The sequence below is a fragment of the Terrapene carolina genome, unplaced genomic scaffold, assembly GCF_002925995.2.
Source record: "Terrapene carolina triunguis isolate 2854851 unplaced genomic scaffold, T_m_triunguis-2.0 Scaffold210, whole genome shotgun sequence".
NCBI classification, from domain to species: Eukaryota; Metazoa; Chordata; order Testudines; family Emydidae; genus Terrapene; species Terrapene triunguis.
The window spans coordinates 51,850,809-51,873,372 of record NW_020664561.1 but is presented as its reverse complement, the minus strand read 5'-3'; the positions used below and the strand labels follow the sequence as shown (position 1 = coordinate 51,873,372).

Here is a 22,564-nt window from a genome sequence, read left to right as displayed (position 1 = left end):
TAAAATGGAATTATGCATAGTAGCTTATATAGGATCAGGCCTCCATTCAAACTGGACCTAGTACAAATCAAATAGAGGTTTTGACTCTGTGGTGTCAGGTGCTTGCAAGGTAAAGCTCAAATATTATTGTGTCATATCCTTCAGAGACTTCTGCACCCCGAGAATGGTAACTCCAGATATTGTACAGTGGCTGAGTATATTATGTTGCAATTGTGAGTTATTTGAGGACAGTCATGCTGGTTTGGCGTTCCACTACCCAGGGATCTTCACTGACAGTGTATAGTACGAATACACATTGACACATTGTGCTGTTTATTAAGATTTTTCCACGCTATTAAATAAACAAAAGCTAGATTTCCAATCAAAGTAAATCGTAACAACATTTACAGACCCTCAGAAGAGGGACTCTCAATTGCTGACATAACTGTAATTGCAAATGCTAGGAATGTCTTGTTCAATAACAAAAGTAATAAACAGTGTTGTTATTTATTGGTAGAAAGGAACTAGTGTAACTTCTATAGCTACCAAAACACTTGGCATTTGAGACCTTTTAACAGTAATCACTATGTGTCAAAAACTAAGGGCAAATTCTTTGCTCTGATATACCCTGGGGATCTCAAAAGCATATTATAAACTCATTCTGTGTGCAGCTCTTCCATTGAGGTCAACTGAAGTTCTGCATGTGAAATGAACACAGAATATATAATAGAAAGGTTCACAGTGTGGAACAGAAGTGAGAATTGTGCCCTAAATTTATGCAATTATCAAATACTTGGGTTTTTTTGGGAAGGAGAGGGGTGTTTGGTTTCGGGGAGGAGTGGGGTTTGCTGGTTGGTTGAGGGTTTTTTGTTTTGTAGGAAAAACTTCTCCATGGTTATCAGTGGACACGGCTTTGTATGTTCTCAAGGAAAATGAAAGCCAAGAAAACCTACAGCTTGTGAGCTTTACTGAAGCACGAAATAAAGAGGTCAGACGTTTTCCTTACATTTCTCATGTTGATTTTTAAAAAAAATCTTTATGTATGTGTCAACACAGCACAGTTTGGGGCTGCACAGGTTTGAGAGGATGACATGCCAGAAGGTGAGAAGGCAGAAATGAGGAACAACTGTTCTATGCTTCTTCCTGTGCAAAACTGTCAGGGCTACTGCCACAGAAGTCAGCAGAAGCTAATGTTCTTCCTAGCAATATTAACTTCATTCCACACTTTTCAAACCCTAACACCTGAGGTGCAGGGAATTGCAGTGCACAGGTAAAGAAGAGTTGAGGTTGCGCCTGGAAGAGCTGTGTTCCCAAAGAGGAGGCCAGGGGAAAATGTTGAGTTGCTGGTTCTCTGTACAGATGTTCCAAGATTCAAGGGATTTGCCTGGGGAAGCTCAGTTTCACCCCCAAAAGCCACCTTCCCTTTGCCTGCAAGAGGTCAAAACACCACAAGGTCAACCTCATGGACTTTTCCTTCACTCCTCTTTCCCTCTGCCATGGGTATGAGTCCAGCCATAGTTACGCACTGGTACATGCTCCTCTCCTGTGGTAAAACCAACAGAGGGAGAAATGACAATGTGAAATCATCTCCTCAGCTATCAAGGGAAATGAGTTTGGGGCAGGGGAATTTACAATCTAATAAACAAGAGAGAATTATTATGTCCGCTTTACAAATGGGGAGCTGAGACAGAGAAAGACTAAGTGACTTGCATAAGGCCACACTGGAGGACTTTGGCGGAACTAGGAATTGAACCTAGGTCTCCTGAATCCCAGCCCTGATCTTTAATCATGTGGCAAGCCTGTCTCTTGCACCCCTTATTGCTTGTGAACATTTACAAGGAACCATGCAAAACGTTTGTTGCAAATTTGATGCAGGTTGATGAATCATGGCCGGATTGTGAGCCAGTCTGCAGCTGATTTACACTCTCAGGGGGAAACAATGAGAAAGTTGGTGCAGTTTTGTCAACCTGCCTCCTCTGGCAGGAAAAGTGTTTTGTTTTGTTTTTGTTTTATTTTCAAGCTTAAAATTTTAAATTGGTTAAAAATCGGTGGGGCAGCAGAAATGTTGAACAGTTCCAGTCAGGCTGCTTGTCGTCCTACACAGCTATGTAAATATTATTACAACTAGCAGTTCTCATGTCTATATACTGGCATGAAAAGCATCTTGTTGGGATTTGCCATCTCTAGGGAAAGAAAATATGGGGGCTGTAACAGTGAGTACCTTCTGTTACTTGATCATTATTGTGGGAATATTAATAATGAAGGCAGGCTTTGGATAAATAATGGCTCACAGATTTCTCTGTTTTCCATTGAGAATAGATGTTTATGTGGAAAGGTGAACTGGGATCTGGTATTTACTGGCTAATTCCATTCACAACTGGCTGTAGGCTCAAGAAGATAAAAAAGCAAATTACTGGAGAAGCCAAACTGGTTTATAGAGATGAAGATGGAGAGCTGGCCCTTACCAAAGAGTTCAAGTGAGTCATGTTTGCAAGGAGGCATGCTAGCTGTCCTAAAAGTATATATTCTCAGTATCCTTTATGCTGCTGAATTCATTTCTGTCTGGATGCCGTTGCTTTGGAAAAGCATTTTTCAACGTATTGGATCATTCACTGCAACGGTGTGAGGAAGGAAGCTGAAGCATTTAAAAACTGTCTTGTCTTCTCCGTCTTTTAGAGCAGCTTTATCGGACATATTTGAAATGATTGATTTAGATGGAAATGGCCTTCTGAGCCTGGAGGAATACAATTTCTTTGAGCTGAGGACTAGTGGCGAGAAATGTGACGAGGAAGCCTGGACTGTATGCAAGGGTAAGCTTGTTACTTTGCTTAATTAAACTGACCAGTAATGTTGAATTTTTGGTGAGAAGTTACCTACGTTCATATACAATGTTATTCTTAATATAGATTCATGCATACATATACATATATATATGTACACTAATTACTGGGTAGCCCAAAGCAAGATAGTGTGATAGATACTGCTCCCCTTCCTCATTGTTTTCTATCCGCCACCACCCCATCTTCTCTCCGTTTTCCTTTCCTGCACTCTCCTATCACTTTATTCTTCTTCTGTCCTGTTGGCTTGCAGTAATCGTGTTTAATAGTCCATCTGTAGAAGAAATGCTTCTCATGGCTGTTTGTGCATTTCAAGTTTTGTGTGTGAGGGACATGTTCTGAGTAGAGAACTGAGTGCCAAGAACTATAAAGTTCTAATTGTGGGTCTTATACTGAATCCACCTGTTGCAGTTACTCTCTGTCACAGTTTACTCGTCTGTAAAATAGAGATGGTAATCCCTTCCTACCTCACAGGGTTTTGTAAGGTCAGTTAATCAATGTGTGTGAAGAGCTTTGAACATGAAAAACAGGACATTTAGTGCATATTATTATTGTTTTCACTAGAAAATATCAATTGGAGCAATGCTTCTCCAGATGTAGGTATTTTCCATTGGAAATCAATCTTTTAAAACTTCATAAACAGTCCATAAAATTGTCCATATTGTTCTTCTCACAACTGCAAAAATGCTTTCTGAGACTTCTGTGCATGGTGTTGAAAACCTGCCAGATTTTTAGGACTCTTACAGTCATGTATTGCTCTTGATCTGTAGGCACAGTTCTAATTAATGCCAGTGAGAGTCCTGCACCTTTTGAGGGCAGTATTTGGCCTTAAATGTCAATTGACAGGGGGAAAAAACACTTTTGTGGCATTGTTTAACACTTAAAATCAGTTATATTTCAAAGCCCTGATGACATACAGCTCTGCCACACAAGGGATACATTCATTAATGATTTTGTGATGCTCAGATACTACAGTGATGGGGCGGTATAAGTGACTAGATAGAAAGATAGGTCAGAGTTAGTTGACAGTGGTGATTTGGCTACAACCCCCTCTTAACCTGCTTAATTCTGGCCACAACATTTTAAATTTTGCAGGTCCTATTGAACATTTCTGTCTAAAAGCCCCACAGTGTGTCTGGAACTTTTTCTGAACGATAGAGAGGTCATCCAAATACTGTTCTCCTGTAAATCAGTTTTTCTCCTCCTGTTTCTTCCCCCTAGATTCTGCACCACCTTTTATACCTTTATTTATATTTGTGTGTGCCTATGAGAGAGGAAGTGTCAGTGAACATGCTGGATGGATTACCAGACATTAATCAGTCGAAGGATTCAGATGAATATCATAAATCTTGAGAGCAAAGTTCAAGCAGTTTGTAATAGCATCTCAACCCTGAGATAGATTTATTAAATTGGTAATCCCTTTTTAATAATATATAGTCAAGATTTAACATTGTTATGATGAGAAAACCATTTTTAAAATTCTCTGACATAGGAACATTTCAATTATATGTTTGCTGACACATATTCTATCAAGAGTGCCCCCAAAGCACTACAGCTCCACTGGACTTTCATTTCCTGTTCCCAGAACTCTCTTTTCTTAAAATCTTACTCCACTGCAGATATTGCCATGGGGGAAAAAAATCATTCAAGCCACACTCTACATTTTGAGACCTCCCCCTCTCTTGGGCCAATGAGCCTGCGGCCTCTGCCATTCCCTAAAATCCTAGGGGAAGCCCTGTAAACAACACACATTTCACTCAAGAAAATCTTTTACCATTTCAGCATTTTATAATGAAATTTGGAGAACTAGAGGCTGCAAGACTAATGGCCAAATCTTGCAGCCCTCACTAAAGTCAATGGGAGCTTTGCCTAAGAAAGGCCAGGGTGGAGACTGCAGGTTTGTATGCCCGAGGAAGAAGTAATTTAAGAGCTATCTTGTTTCCTTTTATACAGAGAATTTTGACACAAAGAAGAATGAGCTAACAAGACAGGGATTTATGGATTTGAATCTCATGGAGGCCAATGACCGTGAAGGGGATCCTAGTGACCTCTGGGTCACTTTACTGTCACTGGGCTACAATAAAGCACTGGAAATGACAGAGGTATGATAGTTGTGTATCAAAAATACACAACTTCCCATATAACTTGCTGCACGTTTAACTGCAACACTGCTTCTGTTCTTCATAAATTGATTTCAGTAGGCCAGCAATGCAGCTCAGAAGGTTTCCACTATGCATTTCAGGTCTGGCATTCTATTCCCTGGGCTAGCATTGTTGAGGGGGACAGCCGAGGAGGTAGAGATCAGAGCTGCTGCAGTGACAACCCTCAGTGTTTAAAGAGAGAACTAGACTATCTTCCAGAGGCTGGATACCAGTATTTTACAGGGCCTGTTAGAGAGACTAGGGACATACCTCCTGGAGGGCTTGGTGTGACCTGCTGGGGAGAAGCAGTTCTCCGTGAGGTGGTGGGTGGGAAGAGAGAGGCAGAAAATTGTGGCCTGTCAATGCACCCAAAGGTGCAGGGCTCTCGCTATCCAAGCTCTGAATCTGGTTTCCAACATGGCCTGGCTGACTGGGAAAAAATCCCTCCCCTAGTTCAAACCACAAGGGAAGCCAAAAAGCATCTGTGTGTTGCTGTGGAGAGCATCCCTTGAAAACAAATAAATGGCTGCCACTTGTATTCATTCCAGAATTAACCATGAAGGAGTCAGGTGCAGAATGAGGTATCAAGGATGGAAGCAGGGGATGAGGGAGGGTGTTTGCACTGAGCAGGACAAGGAGAACCTACCCACAGATGAAAACAATAATAAATACACTTTCCAGGTAATGTGTTTTTACATGGACTCAGAGGTCAAACTCTCCAGACAGGATTAACTAGCTATTTTAGGGTTTTTACTACTGCCTCTCACCATAGTGTCATAGCAATGCCCAGAAAGTAATCTGTGTCATATGTAGGATCAGGAATTCTCTTCCCCATGCACTCATGTGCCCAAGTGGCATTGAGGTTGGTTTTAAAGGCCCACACTTTCTTACCACTCTGTCAACAGAAGATGTTTTCAAAGGGTAACTCTAGCAAAGGATTGGGGAAGTAAAGCAAAGCTATAAAGACACAAAAAGAACCTTCCATAAATATGCAGGAAAGTCCAGTATTTATATCTTGTTCCCAAGAAAAGCTGTTTTTTTATCACCCCGTGATCATTTTCTTTTCTTTGTTTACTTTCTCTTAAACCAAAGCAATGACCATGTAATTGCCAAAGAAAACCATTCTGTGCACATGAAACAAAAATCTACTAACACAAAAACACTGATGTGGTAGTATTTTGGGATTTGGGAGGCTAGAATTAGCCATTCTCATATCAATGAGAAGTTTTAAAAAATTAGCAAAATAGCAATTTCTCACTGGGTTACACTTCACCACTTGTCCTACAAATATCCCTAACAAAGCTGGAAAGATGTGATGCTCTGTCTTTCTGCAGTTTGGACACTAGAGAGAGCTGTTCTCTAACAAAGAAGGGTTCTCTGCCTTGCACAACTGTGGTTTGTGGGTTAGAAGCTTTGTTTCCCAAAGGATAAGTACAAACTATATATCGTGTGCTTGAACCGTTTGCTTCAATAGCACATATAATTTAACCCCTCAGTTCCTGGATTACCCTTTCAGCAGCACTTTTAACAGCAACTACAGTAGAACCTCAGAGTTACGAACACCAGAGTTACAAACTGACGAGTCAACCACACACCTCTTCTGGAACCGGAAGAACACAAACAGGCAGCAGCAGAGACCCCCGCCCCCCAAAAGCAAACAAAGTACAGTACTGTGTTAAATGTAAACTATTAAAAAATAAAGGGAAAGCAGCATTTTTCTTCTGCCTAGCAAAGTTTCAAAGCTGTATTAAGTTAATGTTCAGTTGTAAACTTTTGAAAGAACAACCATAACATTTTGTTCAGAGTTACAAACATTTAACAGTTATGAACAGTTCCCGAGGTGTTCATAACTCTGAGGTTCTACTGTATAAAGTAAAAATGGAAGTAAAAATGTGTTGGTGCTAACAGACAGCAGATTCTGATGGTCATTTTAAAAGCAGATGTACTCTTACTGAGCCTACTAAAAGTAATGCAAAATCTCATCTCCTTGTTGGCACACATACTAATCGTAACCAACAAAATGGAAGCGCAAAGAGTGTTTCCTATCACAAAATTTCAATTTTAAATCTGCATGCAAAAACCAGTTATTTGAATGGCAAGAGTTTGCCGAAATACTGAGGAGGAAAGGGTTCTTTCTGGTGCTCAAATCCCTAGTACTTCATCTTCTGTGCCTGATACATTTTGTGATCTGAGAAGATGAATGGTACAGTATATTTGACTGCATCAAGGCTTGCACTATCGGTGATGGCTGTGTGCTGTGTTGATTTATTCTAATTTCTGAATGACCGAAAAAGGTTACAAAGAACAGGAAATCTAGAGTTTTCTAAGTCTGTCTATTTTTTATACCCAATGGTGCACCTATATTTGGATAATTCTGCATCAGAGCAACTGTGAAAACAGAGCTGGGAATAAAAATCCGAGGAATAAATTAGGCATAAAGTAAGAAGAACTAAACAATATACTGTATATCATTACTGTATTTTTCTTCTATAACAGGCATGCCCCTTTGTCATTGACATCTATGCTGAAAAATGCAAACCCAGAATTAAAGCCGTTTATCTGGAGGCAGGCAGCAGGCAACTTAACAGGGCAATTTGCAAGTCTGTTGTTAACAAAGGAGATGCCAAAGTACTGGATAGTGATGAAAGTATAATTGTCTATACCTACAAAAGTGATACACGGATCACTTCTGTTACTGAAAATAAGGTATTGTGTGATATTTCTCTTATGCACATTACACAAAATAATTTTCATGCTAATGTACATCATTGTTGTTATTCCCTTGTCATTAAGCTTTCTATAGTAACACTTTCTGATATATAGATTCTGTACCTACTTAATAAAAAAAGCCCCTTCTTTAAGGGACTGATCCAAAGTCCATTGAAAACAATGGGAGTTTGTCCATCTACCAGTTTGTCAAATGGACATTGGATCAGGCCTAAAGAAAACATTCATTTACTAAGAAGATGTAGGGCATTTGCATGCTGTATTATCAGCTGAATTCCTATCTGTATTTACAAAGGCATTGCACTTTTGTGGTGTAAAAGATTAGCAATATTATGTCTTCATGATTAGAACTGAGCAGGAATTTTTCAATAAAGAGTTTTTTCACTAGAAAATGCTGATCAGTTCAAAGCAAAACTGTTCATGGAAAAAGATCAGTTTCTACAAATTTTGCATTTAGAAAAAAATGTGTACTAAGAGTGAACAGTGATATGCACAGATTTTGGTTTTAGGGGCTTATTATGGATGAAGCATTAAACTGTTACCTTTAAAGCTAACTTCTTTCTGTATCCTCCCGCCAGAATCGGATTACGGGTTTGGGGGGGCCCTGGGCCAGAGCAAGTGGTGGCGCCTGCAGTCCCCTCTGCACCACCACCCCCGGTGCTCCTGCCTGGGAACAAGATTGGGGCGCGGGGGCTTCCCCCGCCCGCCTGGTACTCCAACCGGGGAACGGGGCCAGGGTGCGGGAGCTTCCCCCATTCCCCAGTTGGTGTGCCATGTGGGCGGCACGGGTCGGGGCATGGGGGCACCCCAATTGGCCAGGGCTCCTGGGCACAGACCCCTTTGGTCCGGTGGCTAATCTGCCACTCCTCCCGCACCCTGAGGTACATAGGGCGTCCACCAGTTTCTACCATTTATTTTGAGTCTTGTTCTGGTCTGTTCAGGTTTTTGAGTGTCTTGCAGAAGGATTTGGCTTCTTTCTCTATTGTTGTCCAAAAGATTTACTAAATTATTAATCCAAGCTAATACGTGTAAATACAGGCAAAACTGTTCAGTGAGATGGAAGCAGAAATTTCAAACCCTTTTGCTTAGGGCCTAATGCCAAGTCTGTTCACACTCAGTTTCACTTACCTTAGGGTTTCAGAATAAGGAAATAGTGTAGTCAGTTGCTAGAATAAAACTAGGGCCTAATGTGGGTAGCCAAATTTTTTTAGAAGGGAACACTCATCAGGAGGGAATGACTTGGTGATCTAATAGTAAGTTTGAAATATCTAGACTCCCTGGAACCACAGGTTCAAATCCTGGCAGGACTCTTTCAGCACTTCATCCTTCAGAGGTAGATAAATTAGATGCAGCTTGGGGATTTTTCAGAGAAGTTCTTAAATACCAAGGGCCAAATTCTCTGCTGGTTAATGGAACTGTCACTTACACCAATGGAGATTTTGATTCCACAAATTTCTCTGCTCTGCACTGGACCAGTTTGTTAAACTTTCATTAAAATCTTAGTTTTTTTTTATTAATATTACAAAAAACTGCAAAAGATAAATGGCCAATGTTATGTATATCACCATTCTCATAGCCCCCCCAGAGTTTACTACTAACCTTTCAAATCATAAATACAGGCATTGATTGCAAGTATAATGGAAATAATGCTTTATTATTTCTAAAGTTAATTATAAGCGAATATGCTAGTAAGTAAGGGATGGATTCTGTCTGGCCTTCCCAGCAGCTATAGGTGGAGTAAAAGGCCTATCTCCCATCCTTCTGTGGTCTGTGTCCCTGCACACACAGCCCCAAAGGGCGTAGAGAGTAGGTGGAGCCATGGCTCTTACCTGCCCATATAGGCCCTAAAATTAACTCTGTTATCAGGTCATAGCTTGCAATTTGAAAGAAAAATGTGCTAAACAGTCTCTGCATCTGTTTCCATGCCCACTTGTTATTCACACACAGTACAGAATACTTTCTCTATGAACCATCTTCATCTCGCTTCCCATGTAGAAATGTAGACCCCTCCCAAAGAAAAGATCAGAACATAATAATAATAATAATGAAAAGATAAACACAGAGTGGTGTTTATGTTTTTTTCAGCCTCGGGATATTTCAAACATAATTATATTTGCATTCTAATCTACATAAACCTTTTGTACTGTGAGCATCTCAAACAGCACTTCTGCCAATCTTATCTTTATAGAGTCATAGGTAGCCGTTAAGTAGGAGGAGGAGGCTGCTGTCTGATACAATCATATTCCTATTCCCTTTCACAATAAGGAGCAGCAATTGTTTGTTAGCATTCTTCTAAGAATCTCTAGCATTTCTCAATGCCCATGTGAAATCCAAATTTATCTAAACATGAGTGAATGGCAATACATACTAGCATGTCTTTAATTTAAGTCTTGTTTTCCAGTTTGAAATAGTTCCTTTGATTGTTTTTCTGAGAGCATGTAACATGTTAGATCAGCTCTATGGGGCCAGTCTGGGCTATTTTGTACAGCAATAAGTAGCATGTTGAATATACCAGCTCTGCACTGAGCCAGTTGATAATTAGGCCCAGCCCATAGGGGCTTTGTAATTTGATTGCTGTCCATAGAAAAGCTTAAAGTTTCTTCTTATCCGTAAGCTTTCCTATGTAGATTTTGACCATTTCTACTCACCACTGGGATGCAGAGGTTACAGAGGAGGACAGGAGAGAGGGTTGGAGATAGGGTGACCAGATGTCCTGATTTTATAGGGACAGTCCCAATTTTGGGGTCTTTTTCTTATATAGGCTCCTATTACCCCCCACCCCCTGTCCCGATTTTTCACACTTGCTGTCTGGTCACCCTAGTTGGAGATGAGGTCTTACAAGTTATGGGTTACCTCTCCCCATTCTCTGAGAGGAGTGGGGAGGGATCTTCAGCCCGGTTGACTGACAACTCCATTCCAGAGTCATTCACTGGAAGCTGGGAGCAGCATGGCCTGTTCAGTCAGACCCAACCCACTGTTGCTCAGGTGTTCAAAAGTCACTGTGTCCCTGACATGGTGCTTTGACTGTCAGAGGTGGCATTTGGGGTGTAATTCACCGTCTGTGGAGTTGGACAGTCACTTAGCCACTACCCATCTACCCAGAAGCGGGGGCCTGCTCTCCCAGAGTTTGCAAACATTCCTGTCTTTGGAGCTAGGTGGCACCACAGAACTGCTTGAAGTTCTGTGCTGTGGTTGGGCCATACCATTCATTTCTTAAAAACCAGTTGGACTGTCTCCTGTTTTATTTATTGGGTCGTATTTCATTCTCAGAAGTGTGTGCACAGCTTCAGTGGGTGCCGTGGACACACACATCAAAGGGCAGGATGTAGCTCATTATTTAAACTGTTTTGTTTACATTAATTTTGTTGAATATTTAAGAATTATTTCATATGTAGGCAAGTTGTATTTTGGAAGAGATTGTTTGTAATGAATCCATGATCTGCACGTAATGAACATAATTACCACAAATCTGTGTGTGTGTGTCTCTCTCTCTCTCGCTCACACACACACATACATTCTCTCTCACTCTCTCTCTCTCTCTTTGACTTGAATCTTGCTCCTTCAGCTCCCAAATCAGTCCTCTACTGCTTGAGCTAGAGATCTCCTGTAGTACGTTCAATATCTTGGATATAGAGCTGGCCCCAAAGCATAACATTGTTTACTCATCATGCATGCCAAACAAGTACATTGTGCACCAAATTTTCTGCTGGTGTGAATTGGCAGAGCTTCAAGGAAGTTAGGGCCTGTGCCAGTTTACAATAGCAGAGAATCTAGCACTGTGGGTAAAATTTTCAAAAGCAATTGTGTCACATAGGAGTCCCATTGACTTTTAATCAGACTTGAGGTCCTAAGTGACACGGGTGCTTTTGAAAAAGGACTTAGGTCCCATACCAAGTTACTTAGGTGCATTTTAAAATGTTACCCTACATATTTAAAACTTTCCATCCCATTATAATAGCAATTTCAGATGAAATAACCTGCATCTTTAAGTTGTTTTATAAGAAGCAGCCATTTAATCATGAAGACTAATGAGACCTCTAACGTTTTTCCACTTACAGTCTGAAAACAAAGTGGTTATTCATGTCAACAATGAGCAGAGTAAGAACTGTGTAAATAACAGGGGACTCAACATTTTTGCTGTTGAAGTGGCACCAAAATCCATGATGGTAATGTTATTATTTCCCTAATTTAAAATCTTAGTAAAAATATCATATGTGGCACCTTTAGAGTTCGTTTTTTGCAAATCTTTCTGTATTAATATTGAGTATGTGGATATGAAGCAAAAGGAGAACTGTCCATCTATATGAGAAATATAGTTAAGATGGAGGGCATGATTTTCAAAATTGTGCACCTACCTTGCATGTGCAGGTATTTCCTTGTGCAGATGGCCAGACAAATGTACAACAAGCCAGTTTGTGCATGCAAATGTCTGATTCGCTTGCCCTTTCACTATAATTGTACATACTAATTATGAATACCTTTCAGCATTTACTCCTATTTAAAAAGCAAGCCCCTAATGTCAATAAAAGAGAGTTGTCATAGCAGATTGGTCACCATTAATAAATCTTGTAAATGCTAATGCAAACCTAACACAATTATTTTCAAAGCAGGAGATGTTTTGCCTGTATGAACCGTCAATTATAATGACTATACTTCTTAAATGATTAGTGTAAATTAAATCATGTTTTATTATGTGTGTTGTTGCAGTAGAGTGATGCATGTTCGTTATACTATTATTAAAGAGAGACAGTTAACCTAACATCCATAAGCTGCAAATGAATAATGTTGTTTATATTATTAGTGACACCTTAGATTATTAAAAATTAAAAACTTAAAAATCCAATTTCCTGTAATTAGGCAGTTTCACTTTTGTGCAAAATCAATTTCACTTTCAGATTTACTTCTAACACCTGCAGTGGCATGTTTATTTGTTTTCATTGGCATTATCATCTTAGGTTTGTTTAAAAAAAAAAAGCAGCTCTTAAACATTTTAATTTTGGGCCAAATTTAAGTTTCTCTTCATCTGATGCATTCCATGAGCATGAAGCACAGACTTAGTGTGTGCTTTATCCAGTCACACACAAAAAATACATGTATATGATGTACATTATGGACAATATAATTTCCAACAGGCAGACTTTTAAAAAAACTTAATTTATGGACAGTGCTTAGCCAATTGGCAATATGATTGGCTGACTCCCATTCCAGAAGTTGTACTATTTTTAGTAAAAGTTGAAATAAATGGGTATACAAGTTAAAAAAAACCTGCTCTATAAAATGCTAAAAGTAAATAATAATATATGGAGATATACCTATCTCATAGAGCTGGAAGGGACCTTGAAAGGTCATTGAGTCCAGCCCCCTGCCTTCACTAGCAGGACCAAGTACTGATTTTTGTCCTAGATCCCTAAGTGGCCCCCTCAAGGATTGAACTCACAACCTTGGGTTTAGCAGGCGCAAATCACCGAGCTATCCCTTCCCTGAAGTACAGTGTCTCTCTTTCAAATGCAGATCATTCAAATGATATCACTCTGTATTTCATCATTATCCAACCTCTGGCCCCGATCCTGGCATGTGCAGATGGACTGTTGCACCCGCTTGGCGCCCCATTTAGAATGATGCAACTCCATGGGAGTGCAGGATTGGGGTTATTCTAACTGCTGATAGCTTTGATCAGATATAGGAGGCTCCATGCTGCAAGCAGGGCTTTGGAGCGGAGCCCGGAGCTGGAGCGCGGAGCAGCTCCGGAGCAGTGGAGCTGCAGGTTTTTGCCTGGAGCTGGAGCGGAGCCGGAGCACAGCTCCAAAGCCCTGGCTGCAAGGTGTTTTATTAGCTTCATTTTCCACTGGAATCAATGAGAATTCATAGATTCATAGATTCTAGGACTGGAAGGGACCTCGAGAGGTCATCGAGTCCAGTCCCCTGCCCGCATGGCAGGACCAAATACTTGTAGGCTTAGGGCCCACTGCAGGATTTTACCCATAATGAAGTTAAATGCAGTAATAATACCTATCATTACACAACTTCAATTTTGCATCAGCTAACTTTTTCAATATGTACTAGAAATACAATTATTAATGTTATCTAGATGGCATTTTAAGTAGTAAATGTTCAGTTGGGTAGGAATTAAGGAAAGAATGGTAATTAAAGAGAGTTCATTATATTTTCCCTCTTTTTACATGCAGGTTTGTCAGCATGTGATGCCTTTGAAAGAGCAAGAAGAATGGATATATAATTGTGTGCATTCTCTCGTACCTTAAACACCATGTTTAGAAAACAGTCCACTCTTGGAGCTACTAAAACAAGAACTAAATCAGGATTGTCCTGCGATTAATAGATAAATTGATTAATCTTGTCCACTTCAGAACCAAGACTGATACAGATCATTTATTCTGTATCTATGCTTTGCTCCCATGGTTTCAGCTATTCAAGCCAATGAATCACAAAGCCTGACTTCAATCCTATCCAGTCCCTCAGATCTGATGGCCAGATATGGCTTTTTGTGACTGCAAAGCCTGCAGCCACAAGCTCCCCCCTGCACTCTGCCGATTTGAGGGAATTAGAAATATATATGCTTTCCTTTGTTGGAGGGGAACACAGCCTTGAAAGCATAAATCAGCTGGTAGGGTTGAAAGGAATAATCATCTGCAGAAAGAACACACACACACACGCTTTTTACATAAAATGAATCATTTATGTTTTGAATGTATCCCAAAGAACCAGCTTGCTACACTCTCTCTCACATCCTTAGCTGGTCCTGGGCATAAGGGTAGACAGTGGTCATTGACATGTAGTGGAAGTGCAAGTTATTGTTTCTCAGCTGTGCCTCACAAATGCCAAGGCTGGCACAGCCAACGGTCTTTCCTATAGCTTGCTGTGCAGTCCCACATGTGCAACTGTCTCTCCATCCACCTGCTCTTTCCTTTTGGACATCCCACCACTATCTCAAACTCCTCGTGTCAAAAACTGACCTTCTCTCTCTCCTCTTTGCCACCATTGACAACTTCACTCCATCCATGTCACGCCACCTCTAATTTTGATGTCAGTTTTGACTCCTCTCCTTTATATCCAGGTTTTTGGCAAACCCAATTTCTTCTTCCTCTATATCTCTAAAATCTGTCCCTTCCTCTCTGTCACTGACACTGTGTTAAAAATCTGACCTGTTATCTTTTACCCTGATTAATGTAACTTCCACCTCCAGGCTTCTCTCCTCTGTACTCTATCCAGAATCCTGCAACTAAAATCTTCCTCTCTCTTGAGATAACACTCCCTTGAATCCCTTCACTGGCTTCCACACGTTACCCAGTCAGACTCCCTGTACTCCACTTTCAGTGCTGTGCTTCTCCATTCCTGCCTTCGTCTCTGCTCTGATTCCCATCTGCACCCCTTTCACACACTCTGCTCAGTCCTTTCTTCTTCGAGCTTCCTTGTCTCCTTCTTCCCATATTGACTTCATGCCTTTTTTTCGTGTTTCAGTCCGTGTATGACCACACTACAAAGACTATACCAACATAGTGGTGTAGCCGTATCTATGCCAATATAACCCTACAGTGTAGATACAGCTTACACTAACAGAAGGGATTTTTCCATCCAAACTCCACCTCCCCAAATGACAGTAGCTACATCAATGGAAGCACTCTTCTGTCAGCATAACTGTGTCTACACTTGGGGGTTAGGCCCTTCTTCCTCCATGGCCTCCGACAGACTCTCTTTATTATGAAGAATGTTTGCTTTCCTAACAGAACAAATGCTTAGTTACTCCTATGCAGTCTCTTTCTGAAAAATTACTAGTGTGCAGAGTGAGCCCTACTAGAGGAATGTTGAATTTTCTATAGAATTATTTAATAATGTGTATTCCTTTCTCACTTTCACCACTTCAACCCTCTTGACTTTATTTTGCAGCTGGCCAGCATAGCTATGTTGAGCTACCTTGTAAGTGTAGACCAGGCTGTATCTCATCTAGCTTCCTCTTTCCTGTGTGCCACATGCCATCCCTTTGCTCCTCCTTATGCTGACCTCTTCCCACCCACACCTGATCCTTAGCTGTTTGCATTGTGTTTAATTGACATGATCAGAAACTTCTTGAGGCAGGTCCTTATTTTCCTACACGGCTGTAAAACGTCACTGGCACCACAATCATAATAATGCGTATTTCCATTTTGGGTGCGGTACACTTTACAATTAAAATATGAAGCCTTTTTACATTTGTGACATTGTTTCTCTACTTTTGGTGTGTGTCTGTAAAGCAGATTCCATGCTACAAATACTGCTGTACCCAGTAATAAGAGAAGATTGCAATATATCTTTTATAAAATATTGCTGCTAAGGCACTGCATTCAGTTGATTTCATCTGCCTTAGTAGTTACGCTTGGAAATATTGAAAAGGAACCATCCCTTATAATTACAGTATTGTGTTTCTACAAAGACTGGATTCTGTAAATCCGGTAGTGCAATTTGAAAATCGGTGCTGTATTTCCATCTGTTTGTAAACGCTTCCCTGAGGAAGACCTTGCTATCTCAATTGGGCCTACGGGCTCTTGGGGTTTAATATACACATTTGTGGTTTTGATTATGTGTGGGACTGTTATCTTAGGTCTGGTCTACACTACAGACCTATGTTGGTACAACTACATTGTTGGGTGTGAAGAATCCACATCCCTGAGCGACATAGTTATACCAACCTTAACCCCCCATGTAGACAGCGCTAGGTTGATGGGAAAGCTTCTCCCACTGACACACCACTCTTAGGGAGGTGGATTAACTATGTCGATGGGAGAGCTCTCTCCCATTGGCGTAAGAGCATCTTCACTTAAGTGCTACAGTGGCGCAGCTGCACCGATGCAGCATTTTAAGTGTAGACCTGCCCTGAGTCTTGGAACTATTAAGAGTGGGGGCTCTTGGTTTTATTTTTCCAATCTATCAGTGATTTGATTTTTTCCCCTTTAGTGTTTGTTGCTGTTAGTACTTAACTTACACTTGCTCTGATTGATTAAGCCACTGCTTGTTTTTTTTATTCCTTTACATTTTTTTAAAAAATCTGGGTATAAGGTGAAATGGTCAAGCTCCACCTGCTGGACACTTACGAAACTGTTGAATTTGGGGCCCAACTTGCTGGACCAGTGTGATTTTAAGCTCCCCTTTATCACTGAGTAAGCTCCAGCCACTGTCTCTCACTCAGGGCCAGCTCTGACTTTTTTCAGGGCGGCTGGACCCGGAGGCAAAGCGGAAAAAAAAAAAAAAACCCTGGGTGCAGGGAGGCCAGACCCAGAGGCAAAGCCAAAAAATAAAATAAACCCCAGGGCAGCCGGACCCGGAGGCAAAGCAAAAAAATTGGTCAGCCATGCTGCCCTAAGATTGGACGCAATGCTGCCCCTTAGAATCTGCCGCCCCAAGCACGAGCTTGCTTGGCTGGAGCCTGGAGCCAGCCCTGCTCTCATTTCAGGCTCTTTGGCACACTTCCTGGGTGTAGACTCTTTGATATCCCTTCTGGAAGTGGAATCACATAGCTCAGCTACTGTAGGCCCTCAGGACCAGGCCAGAGCCCCGAAGACACCCCAGTAGCTTAAAAACAGCCACTCCCAGAGATCCCTCCTTGTGGACACTCTGATTTATAGTTTACCTCTTCAGGGGCACATGGTAGTTGAAGTAAATAGGCACAGACTTTGCATAGGGTTTCTAAAATAATAACTGTTAATTCAAACAGCATAAGAGATATACAGATCTAAGCAAAACAAACACCTATATGCCATTCCTTGCCTCAGTTTCCTCACCACTCTTGAGTGTTTTTCAGGATTTGAGTCAGTTTCCTTCCAGGGTTCCAGGTCCCCTCATCATTAGTCCTCCAGGTCTGGCATCTCTTCCAAATCATGGAGTCTCTCTCTCTGTTCCCTGCAGTCAGTGACAGTGTCCTTCACCTCTGGCTGGCTGCAGTCAAAAAGGTTCCCTCACTCATGATACATGCCCCTTTGTCCCTCTCCCTTGAACTTCTCCACCTTTGCATTTTTAAACACCTGCACTACACCTGATTTCTTTGTTCCCTTTCTGGGGATTTTCCATTCCTCCAAATCCCCCTCCCAGCAGACCACCTGTAATGATGACTGCATTCTTCCAGTTTAGGCACCCTCCACCTTACCACACTCATTTTTCTGCCAGTCATTAACAACTTATTTTGTTTGTTCTGTAGCTTCTTCCAGACAGGGAGTGTGATGATACATGATAGGCCCTTATCAGCCTTTGTCTGATTTGCTATGTGTAGAGGATTGGAGTTATCCATAGAGTTCACAAAATCATCCAGAATTCATAAGTTGTACAGAGACAGGTCCCCCAGATTGTCACATAAGGTCATAAGGAAATAAGCCCTGTAAAAAAGATGACGGCTTTGCTTTGGGTTCTTAGCTGCCTACTTTAACCAACTATCTTCAGGGTGTGCTGGAATAAAGAAGCTGGATGTAACACCCAGGAACGAGCTGAAACAGAAATTACATACTTTGTCTATTGCAGTTTTTATAGTTATGCTAAGTGTCAACATAAAGAACTGTGACACCAGTGACTGGCTTCTTAAAAGGCGTCTGTTTAAATAGGTATTAAATTTATGTGACCTTGTCTGACTGAGTAGCAAGTAGTCTTGAAAAGCTATATTTATCCACCAGCAACTCTTGTACTCTGACTTATTCTGCTGTAACAGTATATTAGGCAGGGAAAGGTCAGTTCTGAAATGAGAGCACTGTTACAGGACTGCCACAATTAACATACTGTAGGTACCAGTGCTTAGACAGATCTAGGGTGACCAGATAGCAAGTGTAAAACATCAGGACAAGGGGTGGGGGGTAATAGGAGCCTATATAAGAAAAAGCCCCCAAAATCGGGACTGTCCCTATAAAATCAGGACATCTGGTCACCCTAGACCAGGGGTCGGCAACGTTCGGCCCCATTGGCCCGGGACGGTGAACCACGGCCAGTGGGGGCCGCGATCGGCCGAACCTGCCGCGTCAGCAGGTAAATAAACTGGCCTGGCCCGCCAGGGTGCTTACCCTGGCGAGCCGCGTGCCAAACGTTGCTGACCCCTGCCCTAGACAGATCTTACATGTGGTCTGGTTCTCTAACCTATAGAACAGATAGTAAAGGTCCATTTTCAATATCATTTGGAAAAAGTATAAGTTGTAGCAACATGCATTGTAAATATTTAACCTCTTGGGCCTGACAAGCTAAACCAGCCAACATTTAGAACCCTTCTCTAAGGGCACTGTGAAAGGATGGCAACAGGACACACCTTTGAAAGGCTGCCCCAGGGTCCTAATAGTACACAAACAGTCACTGGAAGTTTCATATCACTAAGAAAAAGCTGGTAGATTGGCTGGGAAACAACAAGACCTTGCTAGATAAAATGGTATAAAATGCATTATTCCTGTCACTGCATTCCCCATGTTTATAAAATCAAAGTCCAGCTGGTTGTAGCAGGAATCTGATACTCCTTGTATACTCATTTCAAGACTGCTGTTCAAAGATGTATGGACAAATTTTCTCCCAATTTTGCTGAAACCATCTCCTTTGTCTTTGGAGAGTAAATCTGCCAATTTTCTGGCCACACTAGTTTTCCAAACCAAAGTTACAAAGAAGCTGAAATGGGCTTGGACCACAGTAGTAGAGTGCCACTTTAGCTATAGACAGGGACCTATAAAATCCCCATGATAAATGGAGGCACCAGGTATCGCTCGTGCCCATCCAGGCACTGACATCTTCAGACGCTACTAACTGATATGGACAGTGCTAAGTCAATGGAAGAATTCTTCTATCGACTGAGCTACCACCTCTCGGAGAGGTGGATTAACTACAGCAAAGGGAGAACCCCTCCCGTCACTGTAGTGAGCGTCCAAGCGCTACAGCAGCGTAGCTGCAGTGCGGCAGCTGTGCACTGTAGCATTTTAAGTTTAGATATAGCCTGAGAAGCTCATCTCAGCTGAAGAACTTCCTTGCAGCGTTGACTCCCCGCTATCATAGCATTGGCCGGATTTGCTGGTTGGCCCGTACTATCTTGTCTTATGTCCAGCAGATTGCGATTCTCCACAGTTGATGATTGTATCTGGAAATCTGTGACCGACACAGCTTGTCCCTGCGTTGTTTCTGTAATGGAAAGCATTTTTGTATGGACAGGTTGTTAACCTGACTCACAGCCCCCTAGGGGAAGGACCGGTGGGACTGCCTTGAGTCTGGCTCCTACCCTTCAACCTATCTGGCTTGGGTGACCCTACCAGGAGTAATACTCCAGCAGGCATAGCTCTCAGGGTCATCGGAACATGCGAGCCTTCCCATTCCATCAAGGCGCAGTCCCTGGGGAGATGCAGGAGAAAATGGAGGATCCTGGACACCATAGAGGACTCTGACTTACACCCAGAGAACACACAAGGGTGACAAGGAAACTGAAGCAGGGAAGGGCAAGTAGGTGTTGAACTGTTTTGTCCAGATCTGTGTATCTCTTGTGCTGTGTACAGTGAAGAGTAACTGTTTTAGAAATGCTTTTGCAAAGATTGTGTATTATGTGTTTCAGTCATTATATATCCCTGGAGAGATAAACTGCAAACCAGTGCCCATGAGGATGTGCTTAAGTGACTGGTGTTTGGGGGTGCAGGGTGATCAGCATGGATCGGGGGCCTACGGCAGCTGGACTCAATGTCCCACTTCAGTGAAGGGGTGACTGAGAGTCTGTGCCCAGGAAGTGGGCCAGAGGGGTCAAAGAAAGAGAATGTAAGGATCTATTCAGACCAAGAGAAGCTTAAAAGGACCCAGACACAACAGCCTGGTGATTGTCTAGCTGGGGAAGCTTAACCAGGGGTGTGACTGGGTAAAATGCTATTTCCAATTAAGTCAATGGCAAACGCCCACTGACTTCAGTAGGGTCAGAACTTCACCCTAGAGCTATAATCTCAAAGCACTCATAGGAAGCAAAGAGCAATATGCAACAAAGAGTCCTGTGGCACCTTATAGACTAACAGATGTATTGGAGCATAAGCTTTTCTGGGTGAATACCCACTTCGTCAGACGCAATAAGTATCTTCCTTAGCTCTTGTGGCTTCATTGTCTCCCTTCGCCCACCCCTTTTCACCCCAGCCCCCAATCTTTCTCTCTCGGAGACTGGTTCCTTTGCCAGAGCCTGATATTTGACCACCGAGGCCCAAATCCTGCAAAGATTTATACATATGTGTACCTCTGCAGCCATCTCTGGTGGGACTGGATGAATTAAATTATTTCCTTGATTTCAAAACGAAAATTAGTGCCTTCCTGCTCTTGAGACAGAAGCACATTCTAAGTGCTGTTTCACCATTCAGAAGGGTAAGAGTAGTGCTATAAACAGCTGTAGATTGAGCTTCCACTATGTTCATTTTCCCTCGAGAACAATAATAATAAGACATGGCACATCTATAGTGCCTTGCATCTGAGAATTTCAAAATACTTTGCAAACAATTAAATATTCTCCTGAAGTAGGTATTATTTTATCCGTTTTTACCTGGAGAACCAAGGTACAGAGATGTTAAGTCACTTTCCCAAGGTCATATAGTGAATCAGCTGAAGAACCAGGAACTGAATTTAGGAGTCCTGGCTTGCAATCCCCCTGGTCTGGTCTTTAGACATTCTGGGTGAAATCTTGGCTCTTCAGAAAACAATGATAAAACTCCCATTGACTTCAAAGGGGTCAGGGTTTCACGCACTGCCTACATACATCAAAGACAACTGCAAGCTTATAGTGTATTTGCAGAAAATAAATAGTTACTCAAATGCATATTGTGCAAAAATTCTGTAACACAACTGGTACAGTATGCATACCTAAGCTTAAAAGGAAAGTGTATGTTGCAATAACACTGATTGTTGATATCCATTTAAAAGAAAGAAAAACAGACCCCCTGTTGCCCAGCCTTAGGTTAACAATGGCCGTTGACTTTGGCAACAAGCTGTAAGAATAGGAAGAAATTAATCAGAGTAGTTAAAATAAATACTTTACCTTTTAATGTAAGCTCTGGTAGTGCTGCTCCCATTTCCAAATCTACATTTAAAAAAACCACCTTCAACTTTAATGTGAATGAATTCCGTTCCATTTGGGTGCTGTAATGCTTTAAAAACTAGTATTGATAAAAGCATTGATAAAAGGGCCCACAGAAGGGTAATGTAATATACGCCTTGCCATCTAGGAGCTTCATGATTGTCATTGTTTCTGGGTTGGATTAAACCTCACTGAAACTGGGTGTTGTAACCACCGCCCATCATTTGAAATAGTTATAAGAAGCCCTTAATGTCCTTTATAGAACCAGGCAGCTTACACAACAGGGGCCCCAAACTAAACCACAGGCCACCCAGGAATTTGAATGATGTGGGCAGAGGGCTGTAAACTATCTCCTGTTGTTTGATTCCTGCCGTGCTGTATTCAGGGACGCAGGACTGTGTACATTCTTTGTAAGGAAATAGGATTGCACCAAAGAAACACCTATCACCAATTTCTCCCCCTAAATGGAGCTATCTGCAAGACCTTGAATTTTCAGCTAACTGCACAGGTCACCATGGCTATTCAGAACATCATGAGCTAGATATCAGAACCTCGTACAGGTCTGTCGCATCTTACGCGCATTTACCATGCGTGATTTCAGCTTTACGCGGTCGGGGGGCGGGGGAAGTGCAGGCGATTTCACCAGCGTGAGACGCGAATCTGCTGTTCCCACTAACATATTTTTGGGGGGGGACTTGACAGCAACAGCATGTCTTTAGGCCCATAGGCTTGCGCACGGGGTGTGCCGGGGAGGGATTGGATGGGGCATGGGAGTCCCGGGGTCTCTCAGGGGGTGGATTGGGGTCAGGGCAGTCAGGGGACAGGGAGCAAGGAGGGTCCTGGGGGGG

The 22,564-nt window shown here is 41.9% G+C and overlaps 1 protein-coding gene across 1 annotated transcript in view; it reads left to right on the top strand.

The window, feature by feature from the left end:
• The window catches only part of LOC112115939 (EF-hand calcium-binding domain-containing protein 7), a 40,044-nt gene extending 24,899 nt beyond the window's left edge, over positions 1-15,145 (top strand). Inside the window, exons 8-14 of the mRNA XM_026655651.1 lie at positions 858-967; positions 2,299-2,456; positions 2,656-2,789; positions 4,770-4,918; positions 7,454-7,663; positions 11,743-11,850; positions 13,870-15,145. Coding sequence (XP_026511436.1) covers positions 858-967; positions 2,299-2,456; positions 2,656-2,789; positions 4,770-4,918; positions 7,454-7,663; positions 11,743-11,850; positions 13,870-13,944 — 944 coding nt within the window. The 3' untranslated portion in view covers positions 13,945-15,145. The remainder of the gene's footprint in view (positions 1-857; positions 968-2,298; positions 2,457-2,655; positions 2,790-4,769; positions 4,919-7,453; positions 7,664-11,742; positions 11,851-13,869) is intronic.
• The last annotated feature ends 7,419 nt before the right edge of the window (positions 15,146-22,564 follow it).